The following is a 25,334-nucleotide window of genomic DNA, read 5'->3' as shown; positions in this document are numbered from 1 at the left end:
CAGAATAGTAGAAAGAAGGCAAAATATCAAAATGTTGTTAAATTTTAAAACTCAGTAATGAGAAGATTGATCTTTTTACACTATTCTGTGTGTGTGTGTGTGTGTGTGTGCACAATATACATGGTTGAAACAGGAGACAAATCAAGGAAATGGACAGTAGCAAACAATGACAAACCTTTGGCCTTGGACTACAAAACTATTACTAAGCTGTGTGGATATCAGAGGGGGAATCTGAAGATTGGACTTTAAAAGTTAGGGACAGTGATGGAGGATCATAAGCACTTTGGGGGTGGTGTTCTTTTCACTGACTGTATAGAAAGAGGAGGTATAGTAAATGCATCCCATATACACCTCAACCCAGGCCCTTTGTTTGGTCTGTATTGTGAATTGGGGGGACAAAAAAAAGGAAGAAAAAGGAGAGGGGGGATAGTGTCTGTAACAGGTATGGCTGAAGGTGGGGGGAAGCACAGAAGTAAAACTGGGGACTTTGATTGAGAAGGCACTTATTATTTGGAAACTACTTAAAAAACTTTAAAAACATGTTTGGACTTTCTTTGGTTTAGCAACTTTTACTCTGTTTTATGTATAACACCCTACTAAAGGCAAAGATGATAAGATCTTTTCTTGTTATTTGTTTGTTTTGAGGCCATACATGGCTATGTTTAAGTTTAACACCTGGCTCTGTCCACAGTAATCACTCTTGGCAGAGTTTAGAGTAACATGTAGGGTGCTAGGAATCAAACCCAGAGTTGTCTGTGTACAAGGCAAGTGACAGCATATTGTTCTATTCCTTCGGCACTAATTTCTTCTTTTTTAAGATCATAAGAATTTATAACCACATACTGTTCACTTTAAACTTTAACAAATTTAAAATGTGATAAGTGTATTAATATAAGTTTAATCTCACTTCTTGAACATAAAAAAACTTCTGAATAGGTTTTATAAATTATTTAGGATGTCCAGTGGAGGCAAACTATTGAAGACTAGATGTGCCATATTCAATAGAGCAACTGCAGAAACAATTTGTCAAAAGCAGATGGATTGTTGAAAACCAAAAATTATGATAAGCTAGAGAGAAATTAGAGACTAAAATAATTTTTAGCCTTATCAGAAAATTTACTTATACAAACCATTGTATTTGGACTTGTGGAGAAGTCATATTCCGAAGGTTGCCCATGAAAGCAAAACTTCCACATGGTATAGCCTTTACAGTCACCATTTACTTGGTTGGTCCAAATATTTATAGTTCATTGTTATGACTGCCAAAACTGGCAACCACAAGGATTGTTGTCTCAATTAGGACAGTAAACAGATTGTCTCTTTTTTTAATGAAAAAAATCTAAAATGTAATACTTCACAGTTTAACATGTTTATTCATCTAAACGAGTGAAAAAATAATGGTGCGACATCTGTTCAAGAGGCATTGGTACCTCAAATTTTGGCTGCCTCCCCACCAATTTGGTTGTTGTTTTGAAAAAATGAAGAATAGGAGGGGGTACTGTCATTAAAAAAATCTTCTGGCATGTGAAGTATCTTATTTTTCTTGAAATAAAAATCTCAAGTCTGTTGCTAGGGATAAAAAAAATAAAACGTTTAACAAGGAGGCACTGTGCTGATCACTGCTGCACTTCAATTGTTCTATGTGAATTCATTGACCCACTAGAATTTCTTGTATACCGGAATAATTCTTTAAATGGTTCTCAGTTCCCTCTCCACTTAACTGTGTAACAACTATCCAAAACACAAAGAATGTTTCCTAGGTTCTGAATCTGTAGTTTTTTTAACTACATTTTTCTTTGTTTTGTTTTATCATGGGCCACACTCGTTCTAGCTATGGTATTAATCTAACAAAATCTAACAAAGGTAATTCATTACTTCCAGATTGCTTTGGAACAAGTCTAATAAAAGAATGAAGGGTTAATAAAAGAATGAAGGGAGAAGTAATAGGAATTTCTCCTCTGGGAAGCTATAGGTAAGTGTAAAGAAATCTATTGTAGGTAAGGACACTTACTTAATATAATCTCGGCTCAACAACGTTAAGCACTCATGGAAATATATAAAACTTTAAGCTTCAGCTTTTAAAAGTCTCTTTCTGAAGCTTATCAAAAATGAATCACTACTGAATTACAATTCTAATTTCAGAATCTGAAGGAAAGAGTGCTTCATTATTCATATCAACAGAAATAAAAAATTCGGTTTTATGTTAGTGGTGAGTGAATAGGTATACTATTAAACTTAGAACATAGAATATAGTTTTCAATCATATTGAGATAAAATAGCCTATTCTATTTCAAATAGAAATATTTTTGTTTTACAGTAAAATTAATGTCAGCTCTCATAAAATTAATGAAATTAATGAAAGTGAGTATGAAATATGTATAATTATGGTCATTAATGCTTAATGCTAAGAGTTAATCAATATTGTGATTTTAAGATTTTATGTATAAGATACAATTTTTGACATCATAACATACATAAACTATGCCAGACTCCGAGAAGACTAAAGAGACTTACTTAAAATTTCACATACATTTATTAAGTGTACATCAATTAATATACAATTAATAAGAACATACTCTTAAGATGTCAGAATCATTGATTGGTAGTATTTTTAATATATAAAAAATCTTCAAATATCTTCTCATCTTTAAATAATAAACCTTACACTGACACTTAGATAAGGCTTTTTTGTTTTTGGTTTTTTTTTTTTTTTTTTGGTTTTTGGTTTTTTGGTCAGCCCTAGCAGCATTCAGGGGCTACTCCTGGCTCTATGCTTAGAACTCGCCCCGAGCAGGTTCAGGGGACCATATGGGTTGCTGAGATTCGAACCACCATCCTTCTTCATGCAAGACAAATGCCCTACTGCTGTGCTATCTCTCCACCCCCAAGGCATACTTTTTTTTAATCCTAGGTGAAGTTATTTTTATAATGCCTTCAACAATTGATTCATACATATGTTTTTATTTTGTTGCAAAAGGAACCAACAACTCCAAAATTTCACAGTATTCTACTGGTTTTATTAAGTCTGAGTCAGTAATTGAACTTTATCATTTCATCTCTGTTAACTATGATTAGATTCTAATATACTGAAAATCATGATAGAATTTGTTTTTGTCTTCTGAATTACTCTAAGCAGTGAATTGTCAGGAAAAAAAAGATCCATACTTAAAATATGTGTATTGTGCTAGTCTCAGATTTATGCCAACATCACTCACTGCTTAACTGTGTGATTTATGAAACAGCAGGCCAGATACCACCTATCATCAGAAATTCAAATCATACTTCAACCTGTGATTCTCAAGCAAAGATTTGTTGATTTCCAGTTCATGTTAAGCTTGGAAAAATGTATTATTTGAAAATACTATTGTGTAAACATATTGTGTCCTTTATCTACTATTCACTAACATAAGATGTAGTCTGTGCTATTCATGATTTTTGGGGTCCTCTTAAGTCAGTCAGTCCAAAAAAATGGTAATGAATTTTCAAATATGTCCTACAGAGTAATTATATATTTTAAATACTGAAAATATGCACACCTCATTTTAATTATCTGTTAAACAATGACTATATATCCTCTCATTAAATCACTAGCGAAATTAGAAATAATCTTTATTTAACATGACTATTTTTAACACCATATGGGAGGGGAAATAAATGAAAAATTGTTCACGTACATGTGATAGGAGTGGGGGAAAGCAGTATTCCTTGACATGTGGCATGTCACTCAGGAAAGTAAAAGGCCCATCATATCCAAAATGCCAGCTTGGATATTCCCTTGCCTCCCACTTCTCTAACAGACAGACCACATGGCATTAAATGCTGCAACCTTTCCTAAAAATGCCACTTGAATTGATAGACTGTGGTGAGTAGAAAAGAACTCTTGGTCTGCTTTTTGAGTTTGTGACTTCAGCAGAGAAAACTCCAGTAAATGACACTAGTTAAATTTTGCTCAAGATGTGTGGTATGATTTTCGGTGAGGCTGTTGGAACTTTCAGTTGTTTTCATGTGATGAGAAAAAACTGTGCGACTTAAATAAATTTTACAGCATAATGCTACACATTCATTATCAACTATTTGCAAAAACACTATAGAATATATGGAGCATATATCCAAATTTTTCTTACCTTGGCTACATTCAATTTATCTAGATACTATAAAACATTTCAAACTACTTATACTCATCCTCTATACATCTTTATATAAAGTCACAAATAAAAACTGGTTGTGTAAACAGGGTCTATTTTCTATACGTTCCTGTGCTCTAAAAATAGTCATTTTCAAGTTAAAAATGAATACATTGATTGTGATACACTGACAAATTAAAATACATTGAAAAACCATATTGAAAACTCCACATGTGAGTAAAATGAAGTATATATTTTCTTGTATTATTTTATATAAGACTTAATTGTTTAATTTTCAAGACAAAAATTTAATTTTGTTAAATGAATTTTATATTATTCAATTTTAAGACCCACAAATGGTTTCCTAGGCAGGACATTTGCTATTATGTTGTTTGAAAAAAAATACACAATGCAATGACAGATTGTACATATCTCCCAGACAAGAGGCACAAACTGATAGTGTAAGCCGCCAAAAGGACATAATTAAAATAGAACTCTAAGTTTATATTAATAGAGTAATAAGCTAATTAAAATCGATACCAACTGAACTTTCTATTTTCTCTAATTTAGACACTCATAAGGAAAGGATCTTTATTTTTGAGACATATGTGACTCTTTGAGCTTCTGTCATCCAGGTGCCGTTTCTGTTGAAGCACATGTGTACACTGAACAGTTGGCAAGAAGGAAAAAGATTACTGTAGATAGATATGCAGAGAGTATCTCTAATGACATAAAATATGGCTGGAAAGAAAGCAAGTCTTCTTTGAAATATAAAAAAAAATGTCTCGTGACTTTTCATTCCCTCTTAGTTTCTGAATATGATTTGAGTATGTTTCTGTAAAGGAGAATCTATACTTTTACTTCTGTGTACATAGAACAAAAATAAGACTTGAACATTGTTTAAGTGAAGGCGTTATACACATAAATTGGCTAGCCTATGAAAGAATTTGGGATGTGCTTAATTTTTTTATTTAAATGCCCCATAAATAAGATGGCACATTCAAAGTCAAAAATCTTATCCAGGTATCTAGTAAGACATGTAATCCCACATTGTCAGGTAAGCTTCTTAACTGCACAACTATTCCAAAAGATTTTTCTGTAACTTGCAAACAGCAGTAGAAGAAAATTCAGGATGTTTGGTTTCAATACTTCAGTAAATTCTAGTCCCAAGAAGTGCTTTAAAAAAAAATTACTTCCCTTTCATACATGTTGCTCAGTCAATCTTCATCTGAACCCAGATCAGGGTCAGCATCTGTGTAGAGTCTGAGATAAAAAAAAGCATAGAAAGCCAGGAGGAGGGCCAAGATAGCTGCAAGTAAAAGTCCAACTTCCTAGAAAAATAAAAAAAGATTTGAAATTGGTAAGAAATTGGTTAATATTAATGGTTTTATTATATTAAGCAATGATATAGTTCCATGGTATCCAATGAATAATTTGAACACAATAAAAAAACTTCAAAAGGGGAGACATCAGCAGTGTTCAGAGGTTTTCCTCTGCCTTTGAGCTCTGGGATCCCTCCTGGTGGTCCTAGGGAGACCATATGGGATACTGAGGTATTAAAGGGAGGTCAGTCAGATGCAAGGCAACACCTTATGTGTGTATCATCGAACTAGTCCTAACAATCAAGTACTTTATGCTTAAAGTTTTTGATTTTATAATTAAAATTTTATTGTATACTTAACAATGCCTACTAAAATTCCCAGTATATCAACAGTTAAATTATTTCTATGTTCCTAATAACACAATAAAATCATATCAAATATACTCATAACCTGGATATCAAATACTGGATGCAAGAAGCATTTCATGCTCATATAATATCTAGCCTCTACTCAAATATTTTAACTTTATTTGTTGTATCAATAAATTTATTATCACATTTAGATACATGTCTTAGCATACATATACACCATTATTTTTCAATTATTTTCAATACTTTTTCAATTATTTTATAAATAATGTTTCAATTATATATTCAATGAAAATATTTTTCAAATCATTTTCAATAGTTTTCAAGAAACTATTACAACAGTCTATATTATTGTATTAAATGCTATCTTATCCAAATATTCTTTTTTTAATTGGAAATTCTATCTTTACGATTAGAAGGAACAAGACATTCAGCTGACAATGATATAACGCATGATGAAGACAATTTAACACAACTGTAACAGACGACATAGCACACATGATTTTGGATATGCCAATTGATTACTTCATGTAGATCTTTTCAATAAATTATACTAACATATCTTCACTCCAATTTACTATTTACATATGGCACTGAACTTATTTTTAAGATCTAATTTCTGATTCTGTAAGTTTGAAAGATGTGTATGTGTTTGGGTGTAGTATTTTCAATATTAACTTACATTTACAAAAATAAAGAACAAATAATGCCAGTTCAGCCCTCCGATTCCTTTCATATTTTCACCTGTGTTAGCTGCACCTTTTCTCATTATTTTATGAAAAAGCAATTTATCTGTCTTCATAGGAATAAGAATATAAAAATCAATAATTCAACACATGACACCTAATAAATTTTAAAAGCACCAACATGGATCTGGTTTAAACCTAACATGGAAATTTTGTCATAATATTTAAATCACAAATGGGTAGTGTGTTTCATGTTTATTTAGACATTCAAATTATAAAAATAAATGTTAATGAAAATCAGGGGGCCGAAAGAGCCACTGTCAACTATTTTTATAAAATTTGATTTTTTTTTAAAAAACCGAATCTATCATTATAATGTCAAAGAAAAGTGAATGTTCCTTTGTTGCAGTTGGCGCACTTGGCATCTCAAAAGGGCATGGCAGCACCAGACAGGTTTCATTTATTTTCTTATATTCACAGCTGTGCTCCCAGACCCATCTGGCTACACAGCTACTAATTTTAAGAGGATGTAATAAACATGTGACACACAACTGCAAACTCCATCTGCTCTGTAGACTGGACGACGACACTGTTCTGCAGCAAGACCCGTTCACGCGAGCTTAATGCAGGAACATAGTTTTCTCTCCTGATTGAAATTGGTCTTTCCCATTCCATCGATAATCACACATAAATACTGCTTTTCCACATTTCTGGCCTTTCAAACACTTCTGGATCCTTTTTATTGAGGACTTACGGAATTACTAGAGGCATAACTAGAAGTTTCAAAGGTGAACGCGGGGGTCACTCACGTTACAAATCTTCAGAGATCTATTAGTTAATTAATTCTATTCATGATATCATCTGGGAGTCAGTGTTTTAAAAAGTGCTGACTGGAATATACAGCAAAGCTCTCCCTTCCAGCCCCCACCCGCAACAAATGTCCCCACTTCTGTTGTGGAGATGAATATTTTGAAGACTGAACATTTGTAGGACAAAAACAAAAACATAGATAAAATCTGAAAAATAAGAAAGAAACATTTTAGCTGGGCTGAGATGGAACCCAAGGGATTGCTTGACCTTTAAGTATTTCTTTTATGTAGCAGAAAATTGTTTTACTCAGATCATTTTTATTTTCAAATAAACCTTTTGTGCCAGGAAAGACAGTTCAAAGTGTCATCATGCAAATGCTGCTGCATGCAAGTGGGTTGACTTCTACCTCTGGCGCCACTGGGTTCCCCAGAGCCACCTAGCAGTGTTTCTAAGCATGATGGTCTATGGTCCAAAGCCCCCAAATAAATTTAAATATAGACTTGGCAGGGGGCACACTCAGCAGTACTTGAAGACTATTTTCAGCACTGGGTTGTTCCCATATGGCTCAGAGGATCAAGCTGCGTTGAATTCAGGCCTCTTGCATGCAGAGAATGTGCTCAGTCCACTGTCAGATCACTGATTACTCAGAGCTATCTCTAGGCTCTGATAATTAAATTAATTAGGACATGCAGACTATCTTCTCTCCTCCAAAAACTAGAAAGATGGAGATCTCCATTAGAGATGTGCCTTGAATTTTGTGCCTTGCATTTGGTCAGCTCTAGTTCAAACCTTGGAACAGATGGTCTCTCCAAACACCACTAGGAATGATCCCTGAGCATAAAGCCAGGATCCTAAGCACAGTTGGGTATAACCCCCAAATCATAACAAAAAACAAATATATCAACGAAAACTAATGAGTGATGTAGTTCTTACACAATAACTAGAAAAAAACAATTAAAATTAAATTTAAAAGGATGTTAAAAACATGACCTCCAATGCCAGAGTCCTGACTGAGGCAATTGCAACTGAACGGGTCTTCCGGAATCATAACGAAATATGATATCCCAGACTCCATCTGAGCTTCAGCACAAGGGCCAAGACCACTAACCACAGAAGACAGATTAAAATGACATCGAGGAAACAGAACTTCTAAAATCACAAAGAAAGTCTTCATCATAAGTTCCACTCTTTGACTTGTGCACAGACTGAGACCCCTAGAGTTAGAGGTCTGTCTTTATCATCCAGATCAGAGCAGAAGTCTTCCATATGGCACAAAAACACCAAGGGGAGAGTAAATGAACATGAAAGGAGTCTATAGATAATCCCATGACAATATATTCCAAGAGTATGGAAACCCTGTATCTCTTAGGCCAAGGAGATTCCTGTTTCAGATGACCCCAATATTTACTGTGCCTATGCGGTGGGGGGGGGACGACAAAAAACACTAAATAATTCTTTTTTTATTTTTTTATTTTTTATTATTTTTTATCTAGTTTTGATCGAATTCTTTGTTTTGGGGTAAATATTGAAGTAGTTGTCCATTTTTTAATTATATATTTACTTTTTTTTTCTTCCTCCTTGCGCCTTGTCATATTTGCGCAGGGGCCATGCTAATCTTCTCTGTATCGTTCCAATTTTAGTATATGTGCTGCCGAAGCGAGCACTGAATATCTTATTTGATTCCTCTTTTTGAACTGCTGTGGTGTTTCACCTTCTTCTTTTCCCCATCGTCCTTCAAACCAAGGATGAGAGCCTCTAGAATGACTCCGCTCATAGTCGGTGTAGTCGATTTTTACCCCATTATATTACCTTTCTCTTCCTCAAACAAAAACCACATAACTTGAACTTTCTAGTCCCGCCTCCCAATTGAAAGGGGGCAGTAATGGAGGCACCAAGGCCAAACAGTTATAAGCCCACTAAGTAATTAACTAGACACAGAGGGGACTACGCATTCTAGCAGCCCCTGGGGGGAAGAGTGGAGGATATGGGAGGCAGGATGGGAGCGGTTGTGGGAGAACAATTCGGTGGTGGGAATTCCCCTGATTCAATGTAAATATGTACCTGGAATATTACTGTGAACGATATGTAAGCCACTACAATTAAAATAAAAATTATGTTAAAAAAAAGGATGTTAAGGACATTTTGTCTTTTGGACAACACCCAGTAATGCTCAGGGCGATAGCTCACTCCTGGCTATGCACTTAAAAATCACTCCTGGCTTGGGGGATCGTATGGGATGCCAGGGGATCGAACCATGGTCCATCCCACCCTACAGATTGCACCACTGCTCTGACCCCAAGGACATGCTTCTATATAACACTTGTTTCATCATGATCAATTATGAAAAGAATGTGCAAGTGCAAAGCAATATTTTTTGCTTCACGATGTCTAGTAATCTGGACCCTGCAGTGCTGAAGTTTAATCAGGGCTAGAGTCAGTGATGCCTGGGGCATGCCAAAGATACACTCAGATGCTCTGGAAATTGCCAACTTTAAGGAGTGGGAAATAAAAGTAGCTTCTATTGAAAAATCAATTATAGATTCTGACAATCAAATTCATATCTAATTCTCTGATCATCAATTGTCCTCTGATATTTTTTATTACTATACGCACATTTACTGTAAGATGATATCCGGCTATTAACCCAAAACAAAGGCGTTCCCCCATCTTCATCTTTCCTTTAAACCTTTCCTTTGGTACGTAAAATCGCACCTGAATCACTTGACCTTCCCCCTCCTGGTGATGGGGTATTGGTTTAAAAAAGAAGGGAAGTCTGATTTTGGCACACAGAGACCAGGAGGGGTAGACTGGCTCAAAGACTCTCTCCTTGGTTTATTAATTCTCCACCATAACTCTGAACCCTGTACTTCAGACTCAGCTACCTACGGGTGGAAATAGGAGTGTGGGGATATCTCACAATGTTGGAATTTATTTTACAATTTACAAAGATTTATAAACCTTTGTAAGTAAAGACCCTTTGTATATTTTTTATAACCCTAGTACATTATTTTTCAATCAGTATTGCTGATTTGATAGCTATTATATATGAAAGTGATTGGCAACTAAATTTTGTCAAGGCAATCATGCCTTATTCATTTTTTCCATGTTCTAGAACACATTAGTTACAATGATTTCCAAATAAATAAAGATTAAATAATATTAGATAACCTTATTTACGGGTGTATGAAAATAATATAATGCTTTGAAAACTTTACAACAAACTCCACACTACTATTCTCTCAATTAAACAAAATTTTGTTTATGTAACATAAAATATAATGTGAATTTACTTGAAGTTGGGAGATTTGAGATAAATGACAAACATGTAAAGAGAATCTTACTTATGCGATTTATAATATATTCAGATTTACTGTTGATGTATACATTTACTAATTAATGCATGACAAATTAAAAACGTAATGACTAATTAAAATAATTTCTCAATATGCTACCAATTTAAAAGAACTTTGTGCCGGTTTTAATATTAGGTATTTTAGTGGTATAGTTTAACCCTCTGACAAAATTGTAAAACAAATGGTATCATCTTTGCTTTACAAATAAGACCTTTAAAGTCAGACAGTTCGGAAAGGTAAAAGACAAGTTGTTATCTTAGTTCTCCTTATTTTGTGTGCAGTGTATTATTTTTCTACTCCATGCAGCTGTTCATATTTTGGTAGGTTTGAATTATTTTAAAAGCATAAGATGTTTCATTCTAAAGAATAAGCAATCCCATAGTAAAATATAAGAATATTATGGTGGTCATTCTATGTCAACTAGGTAAGAGTCAAACGCGTTTGATATTCATTAGTCCTAAGTTGTGTCTCTGACATTATCAATATGGATAAAATCACTCATTGGGGAAATTAAATAGCATTAAGAGGCAACTGCTGAAAGAAACTTCATTATTTAAAATCCTATGCTAAAATGACAAGGCAATCAAAGTTTGACAGGGCAAACTAATTAAAATGCCAGATTTGAAATGTAAAACACCTCCCCAGTTCTGATTCTAAAAAGTTTCCTATCATTTTAATGGGCATCTCACATAAATTTTCAAGCAAATTAAACAATATTTAAAGTTAAGGTTTCTCTTTAACTGGTTTCCACAAACATATATGCTGAGTGATTTAAAAATAAATTATGTTCTAATGCCTGCAAGAAACATCTAAGTCATAAATAAAATCAAGACTTGCTCATAAAAAGATAAATGTTAAAAAATCCATCATACTATCAATAATACTTAACATTTATTATATCAACAAATAACAACGCAAATACCGTCTGGGAATATAATTATCTGAGCAAATTAAAACAATAGCAAAAGATTATATATGCAAATAATTCAATGTAAAATAAAGTGGTATGTAAGTAAAAATATAAATTGCTCGGTTTCTTAAAAATATACTGAACTGTAAAAGATAAACAGTGACATTTTTGCCTTGATTAAACATGACAATGCCCTCATTAGGAAAAACTCTAGAAGTAACTGTTTATAAAATTTTAGAAAAGTATGGGCCCAAAGAGATAGTACAGAGGGTAGGGCATTTTCCTTCAAGCAGCCAGCCTGGTTCAATTCCTGGCAGCCTACAGATTCCCTGAGCAGCACCAGGAGTGATCCTTGAGCTCAGAGCCTGAAGTAAGCCTTAAACATTGCCAGGTGAGACCCCAAACAAACAAGCAAACAAAAAGGAAGCATTGCATTTAGACATCATAGTCAGAAAACACTTTTGAAGTGAATGAAATTTCATATTAGAAAAAGAAATCAAAAGATGAATCCTATCTATCTCCCTATTATGGGGTTGGGGCTCATACATCATATCAGAGGTCTAGAGGCCTTTTGCTGCCATTTTCACTGAATAAGACCTGTGACTTAATGCAAAAAGAAAGGCAGCAGTGCTGCTCCTGTTTTGAGGTACCAGAGAGTACCGAGGCTCCCCAATCTCCTGCAATGTTTGTGGGCTTAGCTACTGTGCCCAAGGATGCGACAGTACCATGCAATGCTTGGGATTAAATCAGACTGGGAATGCACACAATAAAGTGCTGTAACCCCTGTACTCTCTCTTTACTCCTATTTGTCTCTCTTTTAAACAAAAAGGTGACTTAGTTTTTGTTAGGTTTTATTTTGGGGGTTGTTTCGGTTCATTAAAAACTGACACACAGTACAAACTGAAGAGATTGTGTTGGGAAAACATATGTATCAAACAGCAGAGCCTGATAAAAATCAGCAATCAGGAGTAAAAACGGAGGCAGTGTTTAGTGATCATAATAGCAAATTCTGGACGACAACCAAGTATGTCATCTGGCAGTTCAACAGCTGTTACAGCTTGGTAGTAATACCTTGGCATTTGCTGTAAGCTATAACTTAGAGAAATTGATTTTTCATCTGCCAGATCAAAACCAAAATCTTCTTTTAACGTTTTAATATTTAAATAAAATATATGTCCTAGCCACTTCAACTCAAAACAACTGACAAGAGAATTGCCAAATTAATTTTCCTAATTATAGTTTAATTCAACTCTAAATACTTGCTTGGCAAAAGACTGGCATGGGTAATATGGTCAATGAAATTTTGTTGAACTTTATTGTCCAAGCACATTGAATTAATATCTGTTAACGTCATTTTGAATTGTATTTATTCATGTTAAGCATTTTAAACACTTTTTTGCTAAAAGAACAATTTTAAGGCCATTATTTAGCATTTTAGCATACAGAGTGGTAACAACAAGAGTAATCCATGATATAAAGTTAGACATAGTGATATATATTAGTAAATATAATAATACTACAATTAGACACTTTAAATATAATGAGAAGCCAGAAACATGGCTTGAGTGGCAAAGTACAAGTCTAGCATGTTCATCCCTGTGTTTGATTCCCACCTCACATTCCCACCACTCCAACATCTGCCTCAACCACTAATTTCAGGCACTAAACTATTCTAAATAAGGTGCGTGCACTTGGAGTGTAAAAGGGCTATACATCTCAAACGCACTACAAATTTGAGAAGATTTTTGTTCAAGATATAAAACAGTGACCTGTTGTAACAATTATATATACAGTGGTCAGGGAGAAATATTATAGCCTCTGGTATTAATGGTTTGATTAAATAATACTGGTTTATAAAACCTTTTAAAAAAAAAATCTCAAAATCTTGGGGCCGGAGAGATAGCACAGCGATAGGACGTTTACCTTGATGCAGCAGACCCAAGAGTGACCGAATTTGATTTCCGGCATCCATATAGTTCCCCAAGCCTGCCAGGAGTGATTGCTGATAACAGAGACAAGAGGAGCCCCTTGATAGCCACCAGGTGTGGCCCCAAAAATAACCAATCAATTGATCAAGTATTTTTTAAAAAACTCAAAATCTGAGGCCGGCAAGGTGGCGCAAGAGGTAAGGTGTCTGCCTTGCAAGCACTAGCCAAGGAAGGACCTTGGTTTGATCCCCCAGCATGCCATATGATCTCCCCCCAAGTCAGAGGTAACTTCTGAGCATTTAGCCAGAAGTAACCCCTGAGCATCAAATAGGTGTGGGCCAAAAAACAAAACAAAACAAACAAAAAAAAATCTCAAAATCATATAAATGTTTGCCATTATGTAATTTATTTAAAATGAAAACCTTACATTCTGGCATAACTTGAATTTAAAATGCCATCAAACATTCAGAATTCAACAATCCTGCAATCAGTTTTAGAAAATAAAATGGCATATACATATAAAAATGAAGCTCATGGAATACAGTACCTTAATTCCTATTGCTGTTTTCTTTGCTTCTGCTTTTAATTTGGTTGCTCGTAAAATAGGTTTGGTTTTCTTATAATCCTGTTTACCTAAAAAAAAATAAAGGATTCAATGAGCTATGTTGACATACTTAATGCAAAGTTAACAGCCATCTGCAATGCCAAAGAGTGCTTCATGTAAAGGCTGGGCACAAAATTGAAAAACGTTCTCATTATAGAACTCATACACTGGTAACCCTCAAGTCAACTTTTCCCAACTTCTTTCTGAAAGAAGTTCTGTTGTTTGCTGTAAAGCAGGGGTCTCAAACTCAATTTGCCTGGGGGCTGCAGGAGGCAAAGTCAGGGTGAGGCAGGGCCGCATAAGAGATGTCACAAAAAAAGTCCTCAAACGTCATTATTAACAATTTTAATCATTTCTTCTGAACATGAATAGAACATTGAGTGAAGATTATGAACAGTTCTTCTGAACATGGCATCTTTTGCCTATTCCTTGCTGCCAGAGACTTGACAGTGCTTCTTCTCACAAATCTGAACAACATTTGGCTTTAGAGTGGAAGCAGTTGAAACCCTCATATGGCTTGAAGATGATCATCATTAAGTCTAGACCTGTACTTTGACTTATTGAAGGTCAATGTGGAGAATAACTTTTCACACAAATATGTGCTCCCAAAAGGACGCATGGTGCGCTTGAACGTTCAGGAAAGCTCAGGGAAGCTGGGGGGCAATTCTCTCAAAAATTGCCCATGCATGTCTGCTTTTCCACTAATCTCCCTGAACTTGGCTTTGAGACCAGAGTTGCACTGCAGGTCAATGAGCTCCATTTGAAGCACAGGAGGGGCATCTTGCACATCAAAGGAAAAAGGGTCCACAAAAATTTGGAAAGTGGCTCTGTGCTTTTTGAAGCCTGCAAATCTGTGATCAAATTACTTCTCTAGCTTAAAAATAGCATCAACATATTTCTCACCACTGAATGGTATGCCTGCATCCACCAGTTCCTTGCATGCTGGGAAATGGCAAAGGTTTGTCTGAAAGAGTTGGGATTTCCATAACACAAGTTTTGTGGAGAATGCTCTCACATTGTCATAGGCATCACTGATAAGCTGTCCTGGGCCTTGTAAACATCTTGCTTAGTACATTCAGCTTATGTGTGATTTCAACAAGAAAAGATAAGTCCATGAGCCATTTGTGATCACTCAACTCAGAAACAGCATTCCCATCCTTCTCCATGAAGGCTTTCACTTCTCTCAACTCAAAAAATCTTTTCAGGACATTTCCCCCTCGGTGAAATAGCGCACATCTCCATATTCTGACTCCATTTCCTCTAAAAAAGCATGGAACCTCCTGTGCTTTAAGCCCCTGGATCTGATTTGGTTGATGCATTTCACAACAACAGACATCACATTGTCACATGACAGGCATTTACTGCAAAGGGCCTGCTGATGGATAATGCAGTGAAGAGCAATGGCCTTCTCTACAGCCTTGTCTTCAAGTTTTTTTTTTTTTGAACACGTGCCACCAGTCCAATTTTCCTCCCTGTCATTGATGGTGCTCCATCGGTTATTATTCCAACAAATCTCTTCCATGGCAAACCTGCATTCTCAGTGGCATCACACAGATGCCAAAATATCTCATTAGTGGTGGTCTGGCCAGGCATTGGAATTATTGTGAGCAGCTCCTCTGTCAATTCAAAATTGCAATCAACATCACAGACATAAATTGTGTCTGTTATATCTGTGCCCTCGTCAAGAGCAACTGAGTATGCATCAAAACATTTGGCTTTCTCACACGGTTGATGATAAATGTCACTTCACATGTCAGAAATACGCTCTGCCACAGTGCTGGCAGAAAGGCTGATTTTGCTAAACTGACCTTTCTTTTCTGGACAGATAATACTTGCAACCTGTAACATGCATTTTTTAACAAACTCTCCTTCTGTGAATGGTTTCCCTGCCTTAGCAATCATCTCACTAACAATGTAACTAGCTTTGACTGATGCAACATTCTCTTTGGTAGCTTTCTTGAAGAAATCTTGTTGCCTCATTAGACATGCTTTAAGACTGGAAACCCACTTGGATCTCTCATTTCCTTGAATATTTTGCACATTCCTCAGCATGTTCAGTTGAATAATGGTGTTTCAAGTTGTATTCCTTGTACACTGCAACTTTCTCTGAGCAAATAAGACATGTGGGGATGCCCCTGTGCTCAACAAAGAAATACTTTATCTTCCACTTTTCCTGAAATTGTCTGTGCTCGTCATCAATCTTTCTCTTCACTGCAGGCTTTGATGAAGTCATGATGAAGGTATGCAAAATTTAATTCTGTAATAAACTTCTCTCCCTTAGGCCTCCGATAATGCAAGGGACAGCAGGCAGGAGCAGCAGAAATGACATCTGCGCTAGGCACAAAGTATTCATGATTATTTGCTTACCAAATATTCGCAATAAAAAAATCGCATTACTAAGAAAAAATCACAAAAAAATGCATTAAACATTTGCATACCCTGAACGGAACTGCTTGGGGAATATGAATGTTTAATGTGATATTTTTCTTACTAATGCGATTTTTATTGCAATAATTAGGTAAGCGAATAATCGCGAATACTGTGATATTTGAAGGCTGGCCACGGGCCAGAAAATGTTATATGGAGGGCCGCAAATGGCCTTCAGGCCGCGAATTTGAGGCCCCTGCTGTAAAGCAAACATTTTGGAATCATTTAGAAGCAAATTCATAAATAAAGATTATAGATAAGATACCATTAATAAAGCTATCTTTTAATGCAAGAGTAGACCACATATATTTATATGTTGTTTTAAATCTACATATGGAATTAAAAGTAAATTTGGGAAATATCCTCAGGTTATATAAATGTCAGAGTTCAAAGCATTATCTAATTAAAATTTAATCACCGAGTCTATTGAAAAAATAGACTTAATTAACTTAATCACTGAGTTTGTTAAAACTTATCTCTTACTGGTTTTTATAGAGAATAGCATAAATGGACAGGTTAAAATATGATGAATAGCTTATTTACTACATTTAGATAACACTTTCAACATTCTTTACCACATTCCATACCCCCCAAAGAACAAAACTGCAGAAGTATCATCAACTTTCCTTTTGTGCAATACCTTTTGTGGTAATTCTAATACTGAGTGACAAACGAGTTATTACACAACCAGCCAAGAAAATAGATTTAACAATAATCACAATGAAAATATTTACTGCACTAAAAACCTTTGTGAAATAAATTCTTAAGAAATGGGTCAAGGGAAAGGAATCTCAAATATAGTATGTTTTTCTGTTTAGGAGTTAACATACCACCAAATATCCCTGGCTGCTTTATAGTCTCATTTTTTTCATTAATGTCATCTTTATTTTCCACCTTACTCTGTAGTTAATGATAACTTTCTTTCCTTAACATATCAATATATTTTTTAAAATCTAAATAATGTATAGTGAAAGTTCAATTTCCACATCTTAAACTGACATAAATCTTATAGCTGTTAATCTAAAGAAAATCATAAAATTTTAATGCTCAATATATTTCTTAATGTAGCTGCCAATAATTCAAGAGTCCTTTTAAAATTCAATATAGTACATTAGAATTAGAAATAGTATGGAGGAATCCTCTCCACCAGGCTCAAAGAGGGCCTCCTTTCCAGCCTTCCCTCACCTCCTCTGGGTTCCAATGCCATTAGTGAAACCCCCTTCTTTCCCATCAGTTCTTCTTTTCCCAAACTGCATGGATGCACTACTGCATCTGTGCAAAGTCATTTCAATTTATGTCATGAACTTCCCGGCAGACTGGATCTAGTACTTCCTTATCATTTTCTTACTGTTCAAAGACCAGTTGAACAAATCAATAGTGTTCAACTTTTATCATAGTTAAACATAGTTAAACATTTTATCATAGTTAAACATCCTTGTTAGTTTAGAAAAAAATAATCTCTAAGAAGATATACCTTGATACACATTTCATACAAGTAATAGACCAATACAAATCACTAAATCCAAAGATCAGTGGGAAGCCAAAGAAGACATCTACTGTGGCGGACCTAGAGAGAAATCCTGGTGAATCTTCAAGTCCTTGCACAAGCCTCAACCTTATAAGGACCTTAAATCAACACTTAATGGTCTAGAGTAATGGAAATCAAGGATTCACTAGCCTGCGGAATTAAGAATCTATAGATGAAGAATTCAATCAACTCAAAGAAATAATCTTTGAATTATAGGAATTCCAGAAGAGGAAGAAAATGGGAAAGGGGAAGAACAATTAGTTAGGGATATAATACAGCTAACTTCCCCACTCTTGGTAAAGAGGTTTCTGTACAAATCCAACAGGCAAAAGAGTGCCAAACAAATAGACCCTAACAGAACAGCATCAAGGCATTTAGTAATCCAAAAGGCAAAACAAAGAGAGAGAGAGAGAGAGAGAGAGAGAGAGAGAGAGAGAGAGAGAGAGAGAGAGAGAGAGACTCTTTAAAGCAGTAAGGGAGGAAAAAAAAACCCTCAAGTACAAAGGAAACAACATAAGAATCAAATCAGATCTTCCATTTTAAACAATCCAGGAAAGAAAAGAGTGGAATGACTATTCAAACTTCTAAATGAAAAAACTTTCAACCTAGAATCTACTACCCAGCGAAACTCTTTTACATGGAGGTAGGGTTAAAAACATTCTCAGACTAAAAAGAACTCACAATATTTGCACTTTCCAAACCAATCCTAAATGAGCTACCCAAAGAGCAATTATACAAATCAAACCTCCAACTGTAATAACAACAACAACCCTTCACAATCAAATGGCACAACAGCCCTTTCTGTCATTAGTTTTCTTAAATGTCAATGGATTAAACTCTCCAGTCAAGAACGAATACTATTTAAATTGAGCAGGTGTCCAATCAACTGCTCTATAGATGTCTATAATAATGTCCTAATGCCTTAATCCACAGAAATGGGTGCAAAATGCATTTGGAAGCCATGGACTCCCATTGCAGTGCTTGCTAAAAGAAGTTTTTGTCTTAATTTTACTATTTCTATAATAATTCCTTGGTCTTATTTTCCACAGTGGTACTTGGAGATACAGGTTGGTCACTCCAGTTAGACATTGCAATGCTATACTATACTATATTAGACTTAGAAGAAAGTGCTCACCAAATAATGCCCTGAAAAAACTTCTATTCTGTTCATTTTCTACTTGATTATGACTGCTAGTGTAATATAATATTTATGTTCACAGATAATAATGGAACATGCAATTGCACGCCAAATTGAGTTTATTACCGTAATTTGTTTTCAATTTCAGTTAGTTCACCATTATACCATAATGCTCATGATTTAAGATTATTTTTAGGAAATAAAATGAATGCTCAACACCTGCTAAATGACATTTCATGATGTAGACTCCTCTTACAGTGCTCATTACCATATCACTTAGTTTTCTAGACTTGAAAAATTATGATTATTTTAAGAAAGCTATATACAAAATCTAACTCAAAAAACCTTTCTTTGGTAAAGTTTACTATCACCAATCATGACTGACATAGAAAATGGAAAATCTTTCCACATGACTCCCTGACTTTATATTTTTTAAGTATTCTGTCCCATTTCACCCAGGGCAGCTTTTCAACTGTAACCCATGTGTCTATCCTCAGTGTCTATCGATGTATGCACATGAGTGTATGTGATGGCCACCTCAATGTCTGTCTAATGTCTGTCTCTAATATTCATAATGTCTGCCTACAGTGTATACTGCCCTTCACCCTGTTATATAACCCCTCCCCCTTCACTTAGCAACTTACAAATTCTTTTCTAGCCCTTCACTCTCTCACCTTCCATCAGTTATTTCCCTCCATTTAATTCTTTTACCTTAGTTCTTAACTCCTCAGGTAGCAAAACATCCTCCCCACCCCAGCCAGCTGCTAACAAACTCTAAAAGTGAAAAGAAAAAGATAAATTCTCAGCTGCCATGCCACTGCTGATGATTTGCTCTCGGCTGCTCCTTTTTCTACAACCTCTCTTCATTGTGGACTGTTGCTCACTACCAAATTCAGTTTCTGAAAAGCCCCCAGCCTAGGACATTTTCTAATATGTGATTGCTGGGAGCCATTTTTTAGACTCAAGACCAAATCAGAGGCTGAAGGTGTGCTCTGGATTTTATGCCCCCCTCCAGACTATTTCAAAACACTTAAAGAAAGGCAACATGTATATCTCCTTTGAACAGTTCTTTTAATGTATTTCCTTAATAGGTATAACTCTTACTGTCTATCTTCTTATATAGCAGTTATTTACTTAGCAGTTCTGATTTAGCAATTTACCCCCAATTTTTTAAATCTATTTAGTAGGGAATTCTAGTAGATAAAATTCTCTAGTGTTCTAATTTTATATTAAAATCATGTTATTGTGATTGTTCAGCTTGTTATTTTACCCCCATATGTACCAGTAGTACCATGTGGCATTGTTCCTTTTTGCATAGGCAATTACAATGGAGAAATTTAACATGTGCAAACAATTTCTTATGTAATAGAGATGAGAACACATAAATTTTATACTGCAGTCAGGCCTTACACCCTGAACACTTGTCATAGTGACTTGGCTTAGGCTTCAGAAGATCGGATATTGACCGCTGAACCTTGAGTTCCATCTATGAAAATAACATGGTTTTCTACACCAGCACCAGGAATCGGACTTCTACCAGGGAAGGCCCAACTGCTGCCCGGGCACCAACTTACTCAGACTAGGTTTATATGACACCCTGACAACTTGACAACAGCAACAACTTGTTTTCAGGGTTTGGTTCTTTGCATTGCCATGTACTGGAGAGACGAAACTTGAAGACACTCAGCATCGTCATGATTTCGACATAGGATCTATACAAAAACTATTATCTCTAACCACAGAAACATCCATGATTGTGAAGAGTTTTTACAGGGACCATAGAGAAAGACTTTGGGGTTAGAAAAGTTACTATGCCTGTAGCCTTTATTGGAGCAATGCCAGAATGCTTCATGGGTAAGGTCTCCCTGTTTTTAAGCCAAAGATTTTCCTATTTTCCCCATATTTTGCTGTGTCTATACAAACAACAACCTACACACACACACACACACACACCTTTTTATTGTATTTTTCATCTCTTATTTTTTTTAAAAGAGCTTTATAAACCTTCTGCTATTGTATAAATGACTTTATTGGAGATAAAATAATTTTCACAAATATACCTACTACTGAACTTTTTCTTCTTTCTTTTTTCTTCTCTCATTTTATTTTTTAGTTTTTCTTTCTACTTTTTTCAATACCTGTGTTTTCCCTTATATTGAAACAAATGTATTGTGACCAGTTATCACAACTATGTGATGCATTTTATTTAAATAAAAAAAATTAAAAATTAAAATAGAAGTTATGTTATCTGGAGAAGTGAGGCAAACAGATGGATAAAATAAAGAAATGTATAATTATGTGCAGTACAAACAAACAAACGTGCTTATTTGGCTGAAGTATAAACAAGAACAAACAATAAATAGGAAAAAACAAGAATAAACAAAGAGACAAGTGAGGATTGGCCCACATCTAGTGACACTCATGAGTTAATCCTGGGTCTGTGTTCAGAAATTGCTCCTGGCTCAGGGAACCATATGGGATGCCAGGAATGAACCCAGGTTGACCACAACAAAGCAAACACCCTACCCACTATGCTATTGCTCTGGCCCCAAGAAATAAGAATTTTTTTAGAAAAGAGTATATACTTCTTCCTTAACTGATAGAGCATTTTTAAGTATATGAATATGTAGAAGCCAAATAAATATAATTTGGTGATGAAATTTAATGATCCAGAAATGAGCCAATTATAAAACTGTATATAGCCAATTATCTAAATTTAAATGAGGAAATGGGCAAAATACAGAAAAATAATACTATGACCCATTTTAAGTTAGTAACATTAATTTTACTAAAAAAATTTTTGATAAATGTTCACTGATTTCACATCTCAATAGTCAAACTATTCATGCCATTATTCCTGCTGAGATATAAACAGTTCAGAACAATGAAAAGGGGACACATCAGGGCCCGGAGAGATAGCACAGTGGTGTTTGCCTTGCAAGCAGCCGATTTAGGACCTAAGGTGGTTGGTTCGAATCCCGGTGTCCCATATGGTACCCCGTGCCTGCCAGGAGATATTTCTGAGCACATAGTCAGAAGTAAACCCTGAGCATCGCCGGGTGTGGCCCAAAAACCAAAAAAAAAAAAAAAAAAGAAAAAAAAAAATAAAAGGGGAGACATCAAATGCCTCTGCTCAGTGTTACAAAGCAAGTTTCAGTGAGAAGCTAAATAAATCTAAATTTAAAGAATATAGATTTGAGGCCCACTATTTCATTGTTACAGTTTGTTTGAGTTTATATATACCTTGTAATAACCTACTTAGCAGAGAAAAAACAAATGAAAAATAATTATGTTAAGCAGTATTATCTTCATATGCATATACAAAATATTAGATGTTTTGTTACTAATAGATTTTAATACACAGACATCTAGAATCAATGTTAAAATGAGGATTTATCACTTTCTTTACACTTGCAAGAAAACTATTGATTACATCAGTGTTTCTCAAAGTGGTTTATCCCACCATCTGGAGTAAAGGCACTGGATAAATTAGAGATTTTCTGTTAGGATACTTTAAAAAAAGAGATTCCCAATGGGACACTAATTTTTTTTTTCTGAAAAAAGTTGGCAGACCAAAGAAGATGGTAACCTCTGGATTAATTAATACATTCTATTTTGATTCAAATTTCATAATCACATACACCAGGGATCTTAAACTCAATTTACCTGGGGGCCACAGGAGGCAAAGGCGGGATGATCCTTAAGTGCAAAGTCAGTAGTAAGCCTTGAACATTGGGGGGTGTGACCCAAACAACTAAAACAAAACAAAACAAATAAGGATTCCTCTAGGGTAGGGCCAGAAAATGTTGTAGGGAGGGCTGTTTGCGGCCCACGGGCCGTGAGTTTGAGACTCCTGATATACACAATAGTACTTCTAGTTATATACTTCGAAGCTAGTAAGTTTAAAACTATATTTATAACAAAACTTTATATAATATATAGGTGTTAAATTATTGTATACCTGATATTTCTCCAAATAATTTATTTACAATTCATTTATTATTCTTCTTGATAACAAAGAGCATACTGTAAAATATGCTTTCAGTCTCTAAGTGAAAATATTTAAAAGGGTATCCATTAATTTCGTTATGTTAAATCTTTTCATACAATCAACTACTTTACAATAATTGAATGCATTTTGAATGGGACAGCACACCAGGTAGTACTCAGAAGTCATTCTTGGGCTGGAGCTTTAGCACAGTGGTAGGGCCTTTGACTTGTATGCAGGCAACCCGGGACAGACCCAAGTTGAATCACCCGCATCCCATATTGTCCCCTAAACCTGTCAGGAGAATTTCTGAGCCAGAAATAACTCCTGAGTGCCACTTAGCATGGCCTCAAACCAAAATAAATAAATAAATAAATAAATAAATAAATAAATAAATAAATAAATAAATAAATAAATAAAGTCATTCCTGGGACTGTGCTTAGGGATGATGTCTGGAGTAACTCTGGGGACCATTTTGGGTGCTGTGATTCAAACCAGGTTTGGCTGTCGTCACTACTATATGCTAGATAAGCACTTTAAATCCTTCTATTTCTCTCTTTCCTTCAACATTTGAAGTTCTTATAGTTTCAAGAAAGATATGCGCGTTCATGTGACTACTAAAAACTTCAATGCACAAAATCTCGTTTGAGTACTTATATCTAGAAAAAAACATGTATGCTCTACATTTTATACAAGATGAAATCTTGAAAAACAACTGGATCTGAGCAGAAAGACTAGAGTAGCTATTTAGCACTTATTGATTACGTGTTATGAGAGAAAATCTGATTATTCTAATCAAAGTGGATTATTAAAATCTACCAAATCAAACCTCAATCACGCAATATCTCTATTAAAAGCTTAATCATCTAGTATTTATTTTATAAATGGCACCATCATTACACTTCTGTGTTCTCATTTCCCATAAAATAATTCAGGTAAAATTAGCCCGTTTTCTTCAACTCTTCTTATTGTCTTATTTATGCTGTTTTCATCCATATTAAAATGTAATAAAGATGAAAATTTGACTTTTTCCCTCTCAGCATCCAGTTCTATGAATTTTAATATTCATATACATACGATGTATCTACCACCATGCTCATGGAACAAAACTTTTCTAACATTCAAAGACTATACTAATATTTTATAACCATTCTTCCTCCTTGGAAAACACTAATTTCTAATTTTATGGCATACTAATTCAATAATATGACAATCACATGACAAGAACACATTTAGTTCAATATAAGGATTTAAACATTCATGAGAGTTGCAAATATTCTTTATCAATGATTATTATTCCATTATGTAAAAATCTGTGTTTGTTCATTTATTGAACTGCATTTGGATTATGTCTAGTGTATGGCAAATATGATAAGAGTTAAAAGAGATGCCTGGATTTTTATGGATACCCAAATTTACCATTTATACAGTATGGAATATTTGATTTGTTTTTGTGGCCACATTCAGCAGTACTTAGGGGTTACTCCTATCTCTAATCACTCCTGTCAATAGTCAGAATCTGGAAACAACCCAGTTTTCTGAGAACAGATGAGTGACTAAAGAAACTGTGGTTCATCTACACACCATTAAAAACTATGCAGATGTTAGGAAAAATGAAGTGATGAAATTTGTTTATATATGGATGCAATGAAGATTATTATGCTGAGTGGTAATAAATCAGAGGGAGAGGGAGAGAACATAGAATAATATCACTCATTTGTGAGATATAAAGAAAACAAGACATCCTCTGTTAATAATACCCAGAGACAAAAACGATGAGAAACAAGAGGACTAGTCCAAGATAGAAAACTTGCCACAAAGAGTGGAAAATTTAGTTAGAGTAATGAATGGTTAGTCCACTGTGCCAATGATAGTTGGAACTGATCTATCTGGACAAGAACTGGGTGCTGAAAGGGGAGACATTGATATGAAAGATAGCTCTTCATCAGCAATAGTGCAAACATAAAAATGGCCATGTCAAAGTGTCAAAAAATGACCATGTCAAAAATAAAAAACGAGGGAGCAGGGAGTAAAATGCCTGCCATAGAGGGCAGGCTAAAGGGGCTATCTGAGATGCCAGGGATTGAACCCCTGGGTCATGTGCTAGGCAAATGCCCTAACGTATGCTGTGCTATCACTCTGGCCCCG

The 25,334-nt window shown here is 35.0% G+C and overlaps 1 protein-coding gene, 1 non-coding gene and 1 pseudogene across 2 annotated transcripts in view; 1 reads left to right on the top strand and 2 right to left on the bottom strand.

Annotated features, from left to right (window-relative positions):
* The first annotated feature begins 276 nt into the window (after window positions 1–276).
* LOC126021236 (uncharacterized) lies at window positions 277–401 on the top strand (annotated as a pseudogene).
* Window positions 402–5,195: 4,794 nt separating this feature from the next.
* Window positions 5,196–25,334, bottom strand: part of TRIQK (triple QxxK/R motif containing) — a 76,335-nt gene continuing 56,196 nt past the window's right edge. The window contains exons 3-4 of the mRNA XM_049782132.1: window positions 14,049–14,134; window positions 5,196–5,455 (exon numbers count right to left, since the gene is read on the bottom strand). Coding sequence (XP_049638089.1) covers window positions 5,342–5,455; window positions 14,049–14,134 — 200 coding nt within the window. The 3' untranslated portion in view covers window positions 5,196–5,341. The remainder of the gene's footprint in view (window positions 5,456–14,048; window positions 14,135–25,334) is intronic.
* On the bottom strand, window positions 8,866–8,974 carry LOC126021684 (U6 spliceosomal RNA). Its single transcript, XR_007500175.1, has one exon. It is a non-coding gene; the product is annotated as a U6 spliceosomal RNA (small nuclear RNA).

This window comes from Suncus etruscus, chromosome 10 (genome assembly GCF_024139225.1).
Source record: "Suncus etruscus isolate mSunEtr1 chromosome 10, mSunEtr1.pri.cur, whole genome shotgun sequence".
Taxonomy (NCBI): Eukaryota; Metazoa; Chordata; class Mammalia; order Eulipotyphla; family Soricidae; genus Suncus; species Suncus etruscus.
Note: the sequence above shows the minus strand (reverse complement) of the source record. Positions and strands in the feature narration are given on the sequence as shown.